The sequence below is a fragment of the Elgaria multicarinata genome, chromosome 17 (assembly GCF_023053635.1).
Source record: "Elgaria multicarinata webbii isolate HBS135686 ecotype San Diego chromosome 17, rElgMul1.1.pri, whole genome shotgun sequence".
NCBI classification, from domain to species: domain Eukaryota; kingdom Metazoa; phylum Chordata; class Lepidosauria; order Squamata; family Anguidae; genus Elgaria; species Elgaria multicarinata.
This window is the reverse complement of record NC_086187.1, coordinates 1763644-1777454: the sequence shown is the minus strand read 5'-3', so window position 1 is coordinate 1777454 and position 13811 is coordinate 1763644. Positions and strand designations below refer to the sequence as shown.

Below are 13811 nucleotides of genomic sequence, written 5' to 3'. Positions count from 1 at the left end.
CCAACCTGCCACTGGAATTTGCAGGTCAATATGTCAAGAAATATTTTTGTAAGCCACCATGAGAGCTTTTTTGGGCTGAATGGCGGGGGGGAAGGCTTAAATAAATAAATAAATAAATATTTAAAGTGTTTAGAAACGAAAAACAAAAAAACAAAGCATTCCCCCATCCCGCAAAGATATAATGGAGAATCCTCGCTTCGAAGCTATCTTGGGGGGGGGGGGGAGGGTGAGGTTAGGGAGGGAAGGACACACAAATGCCCAATCACGGCTGGCCAAAATTCTGCCCTTCTTTATAACCAACTTCCAACCCCGGGCCGACCAAAATAGAGAAGAAAAACACCGTAAGGGCAACCAGGAAGCTTCCTTTCCAGACAGTGGTACTGCCGCTCTACGCTTGCCTAGCTCTATGTGAACGAATGGGGCGTACCGGCGCGTGCACGTGTCGGTCTTGGCCGGTCCCAGCCGGGCAGCGCTTCCTCGGCTGGCTGGCGCGTGCCGCTCCGACCTTGTCTTCCGGAGCCGGAAGCGGCCAGGCAGGCAGCCCGCGGGATGAGCGGCGCGGAGCCGCTGAGGCAGCCCGATGCGTGCCCGTGGGCCGCCGCCCGGCGCCTTCTTCCCGGCACGCGGGAGGCGTTCGCGCGGGGCTGGGAGGGCGCGGCGGCGGCGGAGCGGGCCGTGTCGTCGCTGCTGGGGCAGGCGGCCGAGCTGCTGTACCGCTCGCCGGAGAGCTGCGTGGGGCCGGCGCGGGCCGTGCGCCTGCTGCAGCTGGGCGACGGCCTCTGCGACTACACCTGGGAGAAGCTGAACACGGGCCCGTGGCGTGCGGTGGGCCGCGGCTGGCGCCAGGCCTACGCCTACGGCTGCCTCCTGCGAGCGCTCGGGCTGTGCGCGGGCGGCGGCGAAAGCGAAGGCGCGGAGGAGAAGGCGGCGCGGGCGGCGTTGCGCGCCTGTGACCTGGGGCTGCTGCTGGGCGCGCCCGTCTTGGACAACGTCCTGGGCAGGATGGCGGACGTCCTCCGGGAGCACCTGCCGCGCCCCAGAGCGGCGGCGGCGGAAGAGCCCGCCCAGAAGGTACCGGCGGCGTTCCCACGGGCCCCGGAAAGGCCGGTCTTCGCCGCCGGGCCCTTTCTGCCCCGCACGCGCCCTCGCTGGCTGGGAGGACGGACGGAGATACACGCGAGGGGCGCAGCCGGCGGCGGCGTGGATCAAATCCCGCTTGCGTGTGACGAAAACACGCAGAGCGCGTAGAATGAAATGTGGGCTAATTCTGTTGAAATGCTTTTTGTTGCAGAAAACCCGGCAGGACGCCCCTCTGGTCCCTGCTGTGAAAACAGAAGCCGCGATACCGCGGCTTCGGTGCCCATCGCTGGAACATTTCCGCGACAACTACCTGAGCCCTCAAAGGCCACTGATTTTGGAGGGGGTCGTCGACCACTGGCCGTGCATGAGGAAGTGGAGGTGGGGACAAAACGGCTGTGGGGGTGGTCGCCCCCAGCAAGGGGTTTTCACCTACCTTTCTGCAAGAGGTGCTGCTCTTGCAGCCTTGCAGCCAAGTTGCTGCCACTCATCATGCCCTCCAGCCTATTTTCCCTAGCATGGTTTCTGAAGCAGGATGTTCTCTGCTCTTAAGCCAGACATGGGAAGAACCTCTTGGCCTCCTTGACCTTGCCTGTGCTTAGTTCTGTCTGAAATACGACTGGCAGGCCTAGCAGTGAATCTCCCAGGTGGTGTATAGAAGCACTGGCCAGAATTGAGGGTGTTTTGTTTCCACATAGGAAGGATTAGGAAACACTCAGAACAACAGTCTGCTCCTCTGGTTGCTCATCATTAAGGTCCCAATTACAGTAAGGGACAGCGCTGAGTGCCCCACAGTATAGAAATCACAGCAGACGGTGCCAAAGGGTATTGCTCTATGCAAGAATTACTAGAATGCACCCTGAGCACGCACACTCAGAATATACTTCTCCGTGCAGGGAGAACTTGCTTCCCCCCACACTGTGTGTCTGAAAAAACAACAAAGAGCAGAAAGAACAGCTTCCGTTAACTCCAGGTTGTAAAAGGCTCTGCTTGAGGGAGAGCCATAGCCTGGGTTAGACAGTCTGTCGGTCGTCTGCATGAGCTGCCTGCACAATGAGGCCTTTGCAATGAGGGATTGAGGCAGCTCTGTTCTCTTTGCCAACTGTTAGCAGGTTCCTTAGCTGTTGTGAGCAGCATGTCGATGGTCTGGTATGCCTAAACTGTGGGAAACAGCATGTCCTCAGCCCTGAGCTGTTGGCCCATGGCCATGGACTTCTCTTTGGTTTCTTCCTTAAACAGCGGTGAGGTATTACATTCTGCTTGCTGATATTCTATAAACGTCTGTGTCAGAAGCAAACAAAAGATGGAGAAAATCTTACTGTTATGCCTTGACTGCATAGGTCTTCCCACCACAGGCACTCTTGCAAGCCCTTCTAATAATGGGACTTGATATCGTAGGAAAGATGCCTCTGAAGGTTTCCTTTGGAAAAGATCCCTGCTGTGGATGTCTCTTGCTTCTTTGCAGCGTGGATTACCTTCACCAGGTGGCTGGCAGCCGCACTGTCCCTGTGGAGCTGGGCTGTCGCTATACTGATGAAGAATGGACCCAAAGCCTCATGACTGTCGACGATTTCATCAGGCAGTACATCAAGAATGAGGTCTGGCCACAAAACAGTGGCTGGGAAAAGGGGAACAAATAATGATTTGTTTTATTTGTTCTTAATGTGGTTTTGTGTTTTAAACTGAAAGCCACATTGCCGGGGGGAGGGAGGGGGGCATGACATTTAAAATAGAAATAAAATAGGGTGAAATTCTCTTGATGAGGCATATGCAAGCTTTCAAGTTGCACAGAACGTTTCATCAGGGAGAATGGGAAGGCAGGGCAGTCCTGGCTGCCTTTGGTAGAGTTCATTGGGGCAGCGGGTGGCTTACAGATCAGAGTGGTGGGGTTTAGGAGCCTGCTACATGAGGGAGACTGTCCTACCAAGTTCTTTGCTGTAGCTCAGCTTATTTTGTACAAGAATTCCCATTAATTCCTTTTCTTTCTTCCTTTCAGTTCCAGACCCAGACTGGATACCTTGCTCAGCACCAACTATTTGACCAGGTAAACCTGGAAATGACTCTTAATTCCTTATTCATCTTTAAACTGCCAGAGAGCTTTGGCTATTGGGCGGTATAAACATGTAATAAATAAAATGAATACCCTGTGTGCACTGGAACATTTTGGGATTTCCACTCCAGAATCAGACATTTGGAAAAGTTCCAGAAAAAAACATGAACCCCTTCCTGAGAGGCAGGGCTGTTTATCTGGCAGTTCCCCTAGTCTTTCTCTGTATAGGAACCAAAGATGCATATGAACTGAATGGGCTTCAGTGACTCATGCCTTTCGTCCTGCCCTGGATCATAATTGTCCAATCTTAAGGAAGAGAGAACTCTTTCCTGACTCGAAATATGGTGTCTGCCAAAACTCCGAGTCACTTCCTTCTCAAACGGGAGAGGCAACGAGTGGGGTACCGCAGGGCTCAGTCCTGGGCCCAGTGTTCTTCAACATTTTTATTAATGATTTGGATGAGGAGGTGCAGGGAACGCTTATCAAATTTGCAGATGACACAAAATTGGGTGGGATAGCTAATACCCTGGAAGACAGAAACAAACTTCAAAGTGATCTTGATAGGTTGGAGTGCTGGGCTGAAAACAACAGGATGAAATTTAATAGGGATAAATGCCAAGTTCTACATTTAGGAAATAGAAACCAAAGGCATAGTTACAAGATGGGGGATACTTGGCTCAGCAATACTACAAACGAGAAGGATCTTGGAATTGTTGTAGATTGCAAGCTGAATATGAGCCAACAGAGCGATATGGCTGCAAGAAAGGCAAATGCTATTTTGGGCTGCATTAAGAGAAGTATAGCTTCCAAATCACGTGAGGTACTGGTTCCTCTCTGTTCAGCCCTGATTAGGCCTCATCTAGAGTATTGCGTCCAGTTCTGGGCTCCACAATTCAAGAAGGACACAGACAAGCTGGAGCATGTTCAGAGGAGGGCAACCAGGATGATCAGGGGCCTGGAAACAAAGCCCTATGAAGAGAGATTGAAAGAACTGGGCATGTTTAGCCTGGAGAAGAGAAGATTGAGGGGAGACATGAGAGCACTCTTCAAATACTTAAAAGGTTGTCACACAGAGGAGGGACAGGATCTCTTCTTGATCCTCCCAGAGTGCAGGACACGGAATAACGGGCTCAAGTTAAAGGAAGCCAGATTCCAGCTGGACATCAGGAAAAACGTCCTGACTGTTAGAGCAGTACGACAATGGAATTAGTTACCTAGGGAGGTTGTGGGCTCTCCCACACTAGAGGCATTCAAGAGGCAGCTGGACAACCATCTGTCAGGGATGCTTTAGGGTGGATTTCTGCATTGAGCAGGGGGTTGGACTCGATGGCCTTGTAGGCCCCTTCCAACTCTGCTATTCTATGATTCTAAGTGTAATCATGAACTGCTTCATGCCACCTAACATCTTGTTGCCCAGCTTTCCCCAATGTGGTGCCCTCCAGATGTTTTGGACTTCATCATGATCTTCTCTGACCAATGGCCATGCTGCCTGGGGCTGATGAGAGTTGTAGTCCATTATATCTCAAGGACATTAAGTTGGGAAAGGCTGCTGTTTCCAGTTATGGCAGAGGAAGTGGGGGGATGGAACCCCCCTCCTGTGGCAACAGAGAATTTTTGTGAACCGCCCAGAGAGCTCCGGCTATTGGGCGGTATAGAAATGTAATAAATAAATAAATAAGAAGCCATAGTATGGCCTTCCTAATTGGTGTAGATGTCTTTCTCCACCCCAGTAGAGAATGCCTGTGGAAATTCACTGGCACAGGTATTAAGGAAACACAGTTATTGCTTCTGATGTCTAATCTAAAGTCCATCTTCTACCTTCTGCTAGAGAGGCTTTCCTTCATGTCCCACCAATATCTGAGTTGCATTTGGCTGAAACTCAAGAGGAGCCTTCTCTGGGCCAAGGCTATGGAACTCTCTTAGAGAGGGTAGCCTGTTCTGTGCTCTCCCACTGGCTTGCAAACACTCTTGTCCCTTTTAATGGGATGACTTTCTGCAAAGGGTTAATCCACCCTTTGGTCTCTGGAGACAAGCCAAACTACACCTCCTGACCCCTCACAGTTTTCTCCTTGCCTTGGTCAAAAGAGCAGGGCTTTCACAGGCCTCCCACCCTTCAGGATCTTTTGAGTGCTCCCATGAGCCAGCACTTATTTCTTTCTATGAAAGTTGTCCTGTCTCTTCCCTTCTCCATTTTCACCAAAAAGAGAGGCTGAGCAGGAAGGCAAAGGAGGAGTGGCACAGCATCAGAGCTCAAGCACATCTGCCTCATGTTCCACTGAGCAACTGCTTTAGTTGTTCAAAGATCCTTTGCCATGTGGAACCCGTAGCCTCTCGGACACCCAGGCAGTTTTTTCAGCAAAGGAGAAGGCTGCGCAGGGGCAACATGAGAGGCAGATGCTCCCTGCCCAGCCTAAGGGACAGGCTAGTCTCAGTCCCCACAGAGAGTGGGCAGCAGTTTTGCACCATTACTTTTGAGCCCCCCGCAAGGGAATTCCCCTTTTCATCACTTTATCACAGGAAGGGTTTTCTCAAGGATGCCTAGATTGACCAGAATTTACACAGGGTCCCATGTGGCTTTCAGATGGGTCATAGGTTAGTCACACAGCGCTCACAGCTTTAACTGAGGCTCAGTTTGAATCTGCAAACTGTTTTGTTCAAGGTCCTTTCTTATAAGGCTCTGTTTTTGGTGGTTGTGAACACAGTTAGGAGAATGTCAGAAACAGGTACCGAAAGAAAGGCCTCTCCCGAAGATCTTAAGACCCAGGCAGTGTTGTATCAGAGAAGATCTGGAAGGTAGCCTGATCCCAAGCATATCGGGCTTTAGAGATTATAACTAGCACTTTGAATTGTGCCCGGAAACCAGACTGGTACCCAGTAAAGCAGTTGTAACAGGGAGTCACATGCTCCCTGTAACTAGCCCTGTTCAACAGTCTCACCACAGCATTCTGGACCAGCTAAAGTTTATGAACAGTTTTCAAAGGTAGCCCCATGTAGAGCACATTAGAGTAGTCCAAACGGGATGTAAGTAAAGCATGTGTAACCATGGCTATATCAAACATCTCTAGAAACAGAGGCACTTGGTACAGTAGTCTTAGGGCTCATCTACACCAAGCAGATATTCCACTGAAAGTGGTATATAAAAGTCAGGAGCCACACTACTGCTTTATGGTGGTATTGAAGTGCACTGACAACTGTTGGGACCCGTGACACATACCATATACTGCTTTCATACCACTTTCATAGTGTTATATCCTGCTTGGTGTAGATGTGTCATGGCCCCCAACAGTTGTCAGTGCACTTCATTACCACTATAAAGCAGTAGTGTAGATCTTGCAGCACACTTAAATATCACTATAAAGCAGTACTGTGGCTCCTGCCTTTTATATACCGCTTTCATATTGGAATATCCTGCTTGGTGTAGATGAGCCCTTAGTTGTTCAAATAAACTCCTGGCCACTGCTGAAACCTAAGCATCCAGATTCAAGGCCAAATTTAGAAGTACACCCAAACTGTGAGCCTGAGTCTCCAGGGGGGGTGTAACCCTGCCCAGCACAGGCTGGATCCCTATTCTGATCTGCCTTTTGACTAACCAGGAGCACCTCTGTCTTGTCTGGATTAAGCATCAACTCTTTTTGCCCTCATCCAGTCCATTATGACACCAGTTTAGAAACAGAAAAGCTTTCTTGGATCTAGGTGGAAACATGATAAAATTGGGTGCCATCAGCATACTGGTAGCACTGACCCCCCAAAAACTCTGGACAATCTCTCAGCAGTTTCATGTATAAATAACATGGATGATACGGAATCCTGAGGGACACTACAGGCCAACAGGCATGGTGTCGAACAGGAATTCCCCCAGGGCCACCTTCTGAGACCCCAGGCGCTGTATAACCAGGGCTCCCAGTACCACCTCAGACACATTCCTCAGAAGGATACAATGGTTAATGGTATCGAAAGTGCTGAGAGAACCAATAGGGACACACTCCCCGGTTCCGGTTCCTGGAGTAGATCATCTGCCAAAGCACTCTGTCCCATAACTAGGCCTGAAGCCAGATTGAAACAGATCCAGATATCCAGAAATCCCTGGAGTTGCGAAGCTTCCACTTGCTCCAGCTCCTTGTCTAAGAATGGGCAAGGGCCATTCTTGCCAGTGGGGCTTAGAGGGGTTCTTTTTAACAAAGGTCTTACCATTTCCGCTTTAGGCCAAATGGAATGACACCTTGCCATAAAAAGGTGTTCAGCACTATCCTTACCCTCGAAGCCAGTACCCCCACCCCCGCCCCAGTGGCTTTTATGAGCCTACCAAGCTCAGTGCTCGTCAGTTCCAAAAGGCATTTCATCCAGTAACAGGTGCTGCAAGTTCAACAGCCTTTTATAAAAACACCTGGATCTTGCCTACCTTAGGGAGACATTGCAAGATCAGTCTCTCCCACATTAGAGGCCTTCAAGAGGCAGCTGGACAACCATCTGTCAGGGATGCTTTAGGGTGGCTTCCTGCATTGAGCATGGGGTTGGACTCGATGGCCTTGTAGGCCCCTTCCAACTCTTCTATGATTCTTTTTGCATCAGTTGATCCCACCCACTTCAGAAAGTTGGTTTTGCAACAATCTCATCAAGAGGCAGCTTCCCACCTTGGATGAGGAGACGCTGCTTTTATACACCTCTTCAGAGGATGTCCTCCCAGCCCAAGGAACGTTAAACTTGCTGCGAATATTCCTTCTATTTGGAGATGGGAGGGAATTGTGCTCCCACCCAGTAAAGAGACTGCCACAAATAACATGGATCCTATTTTGTATGAACTTGTTCCTAGAGTCATACAAAAGAACCTGATTTAAATCACCCTCCTTTTGGGGGGGTATCGTCTGCTATCCCTGTTCGATCGATCGATAGATCTGTTCTAGAATCATAGAATAGTAAAGTTGGAAGGGGCCTATAAGGCCATCAAGTCCAACCCCCTGCTCAATGCAGGAATCCACCTTCAAGCATCCCTGACAGATGGCTGTTCAGCTGCCTCTTGAAGGCCTCTAGAGTGAGAGAGCCCACCACCTCCCTAGGTAACTGGTTCCATTGTTGTACTGCTCTAACAGTCAGGAAGTTTCTATATTGTTACTGACATTTTGTTCTATAGTGGGATTTCTGTTGTAAGTCGTCTTGGGCAGTTTTTAGGAAAGGCAGAGCAGATATCATAAATAAATGTCTAGTTAGTGCAGGCAGATGCCCCTTGCACTTGGCAGGGAAGATTTGCTGGGTATGTATGTGTGGACTCTTCATACATCTGCTCTATGTTGGCTAAACAGAACACTCCTGGCTTTCAATCAATCATAGAATCAATCATAGAATAGCAGAGTTGGAAGGGGCCTACAAGGCCATCGAGTCCAACCCCCTGCTCAAAGCAGGAACCCACCCTAAAGCATCCCCGACAGATGGTTGTCCAGCTGCCTCTTGAATGCCTCTAGTGTGGGAGAGCCCACAACCTCCCTAGGTAACTGATTCCATTGTCGCACTGCTCTAACAGTCAGGATTTTTTTCCTGATGTCCAGCTGGAATCTGGCTTCCTTTAACTTGAGTCCATTATTCCATGTCCTGCACTCTGGGAGAATTGAGAAAGCAGATTTCTAACCAATCTGCTTCCAGATCCCAGAACTGAAGGAGGATATTGGCATCCCTGACTATTGCTGCCTGGGAAAAGAAGATGAAGATGACATTGCCATTAATGCCTGGTTTGGCCCAGCTGGGACGATCTCACCTCTTCATCAGGACCCACAGCAGAATTTCTTGGTTCAGGTTTGTCCTCCTAATCTTCTTATCAGACTGCAAAAAAATGGGGGGGTGGGACACACAACAGTGGTTCTGTGTAATTCGTGGGGTGGGGGGAGAATGTCTTGGTCTGCAGGCAGGAAATGTGCCTCCTGAAGTCATCAAAGGGGAGATCTCCACATCCAGAGATCTGGCTAAAGGTGCTGATCATAAGAGCATATTGCTCGACTGAAGCAGTGATGGGGTGCTTGGAGTCATGAAACAATAAGCCTGTTCCCCACCCACCCCAGGCCCCTCTGATGACATGGATTCCTATCGCTGGCCTACAAGCTTGTGAGAAGAGAGGGATGTTTGTTTAGTCTTGTGTTGTGTAACTCTCATCTGCAAAACAGAGTGGCAAAGCGCTAACCCATCTAGCTCCATTTCTGTACTCACCAGCAGAGACAACACTGGAACATCAGGGGATGGCATGTTAGCCTGATGATCAACAGCAAAGTTGAGCTTTTTGGATGATAGGCAAGGAGATCTTTATCTTTCCCACCTCCAGGTCATGGGACAGAAATACATCCGCTTGTATTCTCCCGAGCAATCTGAAAAGCTGTATCCATATGAAGGCCACATCCTTCACAACACCAGCCAGGTGCGTGACTCATGCTGAGTGCTTCAGAAAAGCTGCTCAGTTATTCTACCATAGCTTTGAAAATAAACAAAATTCCCCATGAAATCTTGGCATGATTCCCTTGTGCCCATTTCCCCATGACCAAGCCTAACAGGGCCATCCTATGGTATGTTCAGCATGCTCTGGCATTTCCTAAGCTCGGTGTGCTGCTCCTTTCCTCCCAGATTTTCATTTCCCTGCTTTGGATACTGTGTAGCCTACCATGCTCTGTCCATGCTTTGGCCTTTCAACCACCACCACCCTGCTTCAGAAAGAACAGTGGAAGCTGGAATGGAGGGGGCATTTAAGAGCGGATCTCCCCCAAAGTTGGCGCTCTGTCTCCAGCATCTGCAGGAGAGAAAGCCAGGGGCGATGACATTGCAGTTTAAGTATGTGTAACTGCAACAGATGTATATTCTTCCCCAATTGATAACAGATGACAAAGAAAAGGCTGAAGTGCTCAATTCCTACTTTGCCTCGGTCTTCCCCCAAAAGCGGGTCTATGACCCCCCTGGAAAAAGTAAAGCAGAAGTTGAGGGGGCAGGATTGCAGTTTGAGATTGATAAACAAATGGTCAAAGAACACCTAATTTCCTTGAATGAGTTCAAATCTCCAGGGCCCGATGAACTGCATCCAAGAGTAATGAAGGAGCTAGCAGAAGAACTCTCAGAACCTTTGTCTATTATCTTTGCAAAATCATGGAAGACGGGTGAGGTGCTGGATGACTGGAGGAGGGCTAACGTTGTCCCTATCTTCAAAAAGGGCAAAAAGGAGGAACCTGGGAACTACAGACCAGTCAGTCTGACATCCATCCCTGGGAAAATTCTGGAGCAGATTATAAAGAAGTCAATCTGTAAACACCTTGAAATCAATGCAGTGATTACTAGAAGCCAACATGGATTTGTCAGGAACAAATCCTGTCAGACTAATTTGATCTTATTTTTTGATAGGATAACCTCCCTTGTGGACTGTGGGAATGCTGTGGACGTCATATATCTTGACTTCAGCAAAGCTTTTGACAAAGTACCACATGACATTCTGATTAACAAACTAGCTAAAAGTGGGCTAGATGGAACAACTATTAGGTGGATCCACAGTTGGCTACAGAATCGGACTCAAAGAGTACTTATCAATGGAACCTTCTCAAACTGGGGAGAGGCAACGAGTGGGGTGCCGCAGGGCTCAGTCCTGGGCCCAGTGCTCTTCAACATTTTTATTAATGATTTGGACGAGGAGGTGCAGGGAACGCTGATCAAATTTGCAGATGACACCAAATTGGGTGGGATAGCTAATACCCTGGAAGACAGAAACAAACTTCAAAGTGATCTTGATAGGCTGGAGTGCTGGGCTGAAAACAACAGAATGAAATTTAATAGGGATAAATGCCAAGTTCTACATTTAGGAAATAGAAACCAAATGCACAGTTACAAGATGGGGGACACTTGGCTCAGCAATACTACAAACGAGAAAGATCTTGGAATTGTTGTAGATCACAAGCTGAATATGAGCCAACAGTGCGATATGGCTGCAAGAAAGGCAAATGCTATTTTGGGCTGCATTAATAGAAGTATAGCTTCCAAATCACGTGAGGTACTGGTTCCTCTCTATTCGGCCCTGGTTAGGCCTCATCTAGAGTATTGCGTCCAGTTCTGGGCTCCACAATTCAAGAAGGATGCAGACAAGCTGGAGCGTGTTCAGAAGAGGGCAACCAGGATGATCAGAGGTCTAGAAACAAAGCCCTATGAAGAGAGACTGAAAGAACTGGGCATGTTTAGCCTGGAGAAGAGAAGATGGAGGGGACACATGATAGCACTCTTCAAATACTTAAAAGGTTGTCACACAGAGGAGGGCCAGGATCTCTTCTCGATCCTCCCAGAGTGCAGGACACGGAATAACGGGCTCAAGTTAAAGGAAGCCAGATTCCGGCTGGACATCAGGAAAAACTTCCTGACTGTTAGAGCAATGCGACAATGGAATCAGCTACCTAGGGTGGTTGTGGGCTCTCCCACGCTAGAGGCATTCAAGAGGCAGCTGGACAACCATCTGTCAGGGATGCTTTAAGGTGGATTCCTGCATTGAGCAGGGGGTTGGACTCGATGGCCTTGTAGGCCCCTTCCAACTCTGCTATTCTATGATTCTATGAATTTACCCATTACCCTCTGCATCTTCTGCATCTTTCTGTTACCTTCTAAATTCTAAGCTTCTTTAGACTAGTATTCTTATTCTTTGTAAAACACCAAGTACATAGATAAATAATAACAAAGTCCTCTGTTTCCTTTCCAGGTGGATGTGGAAGATCCCGACTTAGTGAAATTTCCCAAGTTTAAAGCAACTGCATTTCAAGCCTGTGTATTGAGCCCTGGTCAGGTTCTGTTTATCCCAGCTAGCTACTGGCACTATGTACGGGCCATGAACACTAGCTTCTCTGTTAGTTTTTGGTGGTCATAGTTTTACTTGGGAGCAGATAACTCTTCTGCTCAGTCATCTCAAGTAAGGCAAATAAAGGTGTCAACCAGTGGGATTTGTTAAGGACTTAAAGTAATGTGATTAAGACCAAAGGCAGTAGCACAGACCTGTCCCTCTTTGGGCGTTATTAAATGGATCTCTTAAAATTTGTATCAGAATAAGACGACGTATATAGTAACATTTCAGTCGTATTGTTCTGTACTAGAATCATAGAACCTTAGAGTTGGAAGAGACTATTTAGACCATCAAGTCCAACCCCCTACTCAGTTCAAAAATTCAGTTAAAAGTATCTGCTTGAATACCTCTAGCTACATTGTGCTGGGTGCCTGCAGGTGGCATTTTTGCATGGCGCCCATGCAGGCCCTGCATGCTATGGGTTGTCATATCTTGCGAAGCGAGGCAGCAGGAATTGTTTGAGGTTAGACAATCCTCAAATAACCCTACAATAAGCCGTAAGTTATTCCAGCGTTGTCTAGTTAGCTCATGCCACCGGGTTCAGAAAACATGGCAAGCTGGGCACCCAAGCCCCATGGGTGAATTATGTTTCTATGCAAATGTTCGAAGCTTCCGAGCCAAAATGGGAAAATTGGAGTGCTTGGTTTCAAAAGAGAACCTGGACATAGTGGGCATTACAGAAACCTGGTGGAACGGAGAGAACCAGTGGAATATGGTCATCCCTTGATATAAATTCTATGGGAAGGCCATACTAGGGGCGGTGTTGCTCTGTACATCACAAAGAGGGCATAAAGTCAAGTGGACTAGAGCACCTAAACAGGGCAGACTCTTCCACAGAAGTGCTGTGGGTGACAATACAGGGCCCTAAAACTATTTTAGTGCTAGGAACATGCTATTGTCCCCCAGACCAAAATGCTCAGGGTGACCTTGGGATGGAAAACAAAATCAAGGAGGCCTGCAAATGAGGAAGTGTTGTAATCCTGGGTGACTTCAATTACCCCCACCCATGACAAAGAGGTTAAATTTCTTGATGCCCTAAACGACTATGCCCTAGAACTGTTGGTCATGGAACCAACAAGAGGGCAGGCAACCCTAGATTTAATCCTTAATGGTGTTGGAAGGACCTACTACAAAATGAATGTTGAACCAGTTGGAAACAATGACCATAGTGCTGTCAGATTTAATATATATTTAAGTGGAAAATTGCCCAGGAACTCCCAACACTATCACAGTAAGAGGAAACTCCCTCAGTTAAGAGAACTGGTGGAAAGGAAGTTGAAATGGGGAGTCAAGAGGGTCAAATCTCTTCAAAATGTGTGGATGTTACTCAAAACCACAATAGTAGAAACTCAGCTAAAATGTATACCACAAGTTAAGAAAGGCAGCACCAACTCTAAGAGGTCAAGGGCATGGTTGTTGAGCAGCGTCAACGAGCCCTTAGAGGAAAGGATTCCTTCAAAAAATATAAGTCTTGCCCAAGTGAGGAAAACAAAAAGGAGGAGCAGGCGATGCAAGCAGACAATAAGAGATGCATAAAATAAAAGCATTTTGAAGGGTATATTGCTAACAATATCAAGGCCAACAATAAAGGATTCCTTAAAAATATCAGAAGCAAAAAACGAGACTGTTGGATAACAATGGAGTTAAAGGAGTACTGAAGGAGGTCAAGGAGATTGCAGAGGAGCTGAATGAATTCTTCACATTTGTCTTCACTGCAGAGGATATAGGACAGATACCTGTAACAGAACTGATGTTTTCAGGAAGAGAATCTGAGGAACTGAGGCAAAGAGTGGTGACAAAAGATGAAGTTCTCAACTTTAATGGTGAATTGAAAGCAAATAAATCACT

At 47.9% G+C, this 13811-nt stretch overlaps 1 protein-coding gene across 1 annotated transcript in view; it reads left to right on the top strand.

The window, feature by feature from the left end:
- Positions 1-549: 549 nt before the first annotated feature.
- Positions 550-13811, top strand: part of KDM8 (lysine demethylase 8) — a 402374-nt gene continuing 389112 nt past the window's right edge. Inside the window, exons 1-7 of the mRNA XM_063143412.1 lie at positions 550-1071; positions 1292-1458; positions 2543-2675; positions 3074-3121; positions 8762-8911; positions 9432-9524; positions 11826-12937. Of these exons, the coding sequence (XP_062999482.1) occupies positions 550-1071; positions 1292-1458; positions 2543-2675; positions 3074-3121; positions 8762-8911; positions 9432-9524; positions 11826-11990 (1278 nt within the window). The 3' untranslated portion in view covers positions 11991-12937. The remainder of the gene's footprint in view (positions 1072-1291; positions 1459-2542; positions 2676-3073; positions 3122-8761; positions 8912-9431; positions 9525-11825; positions 12938-13811) is intronic.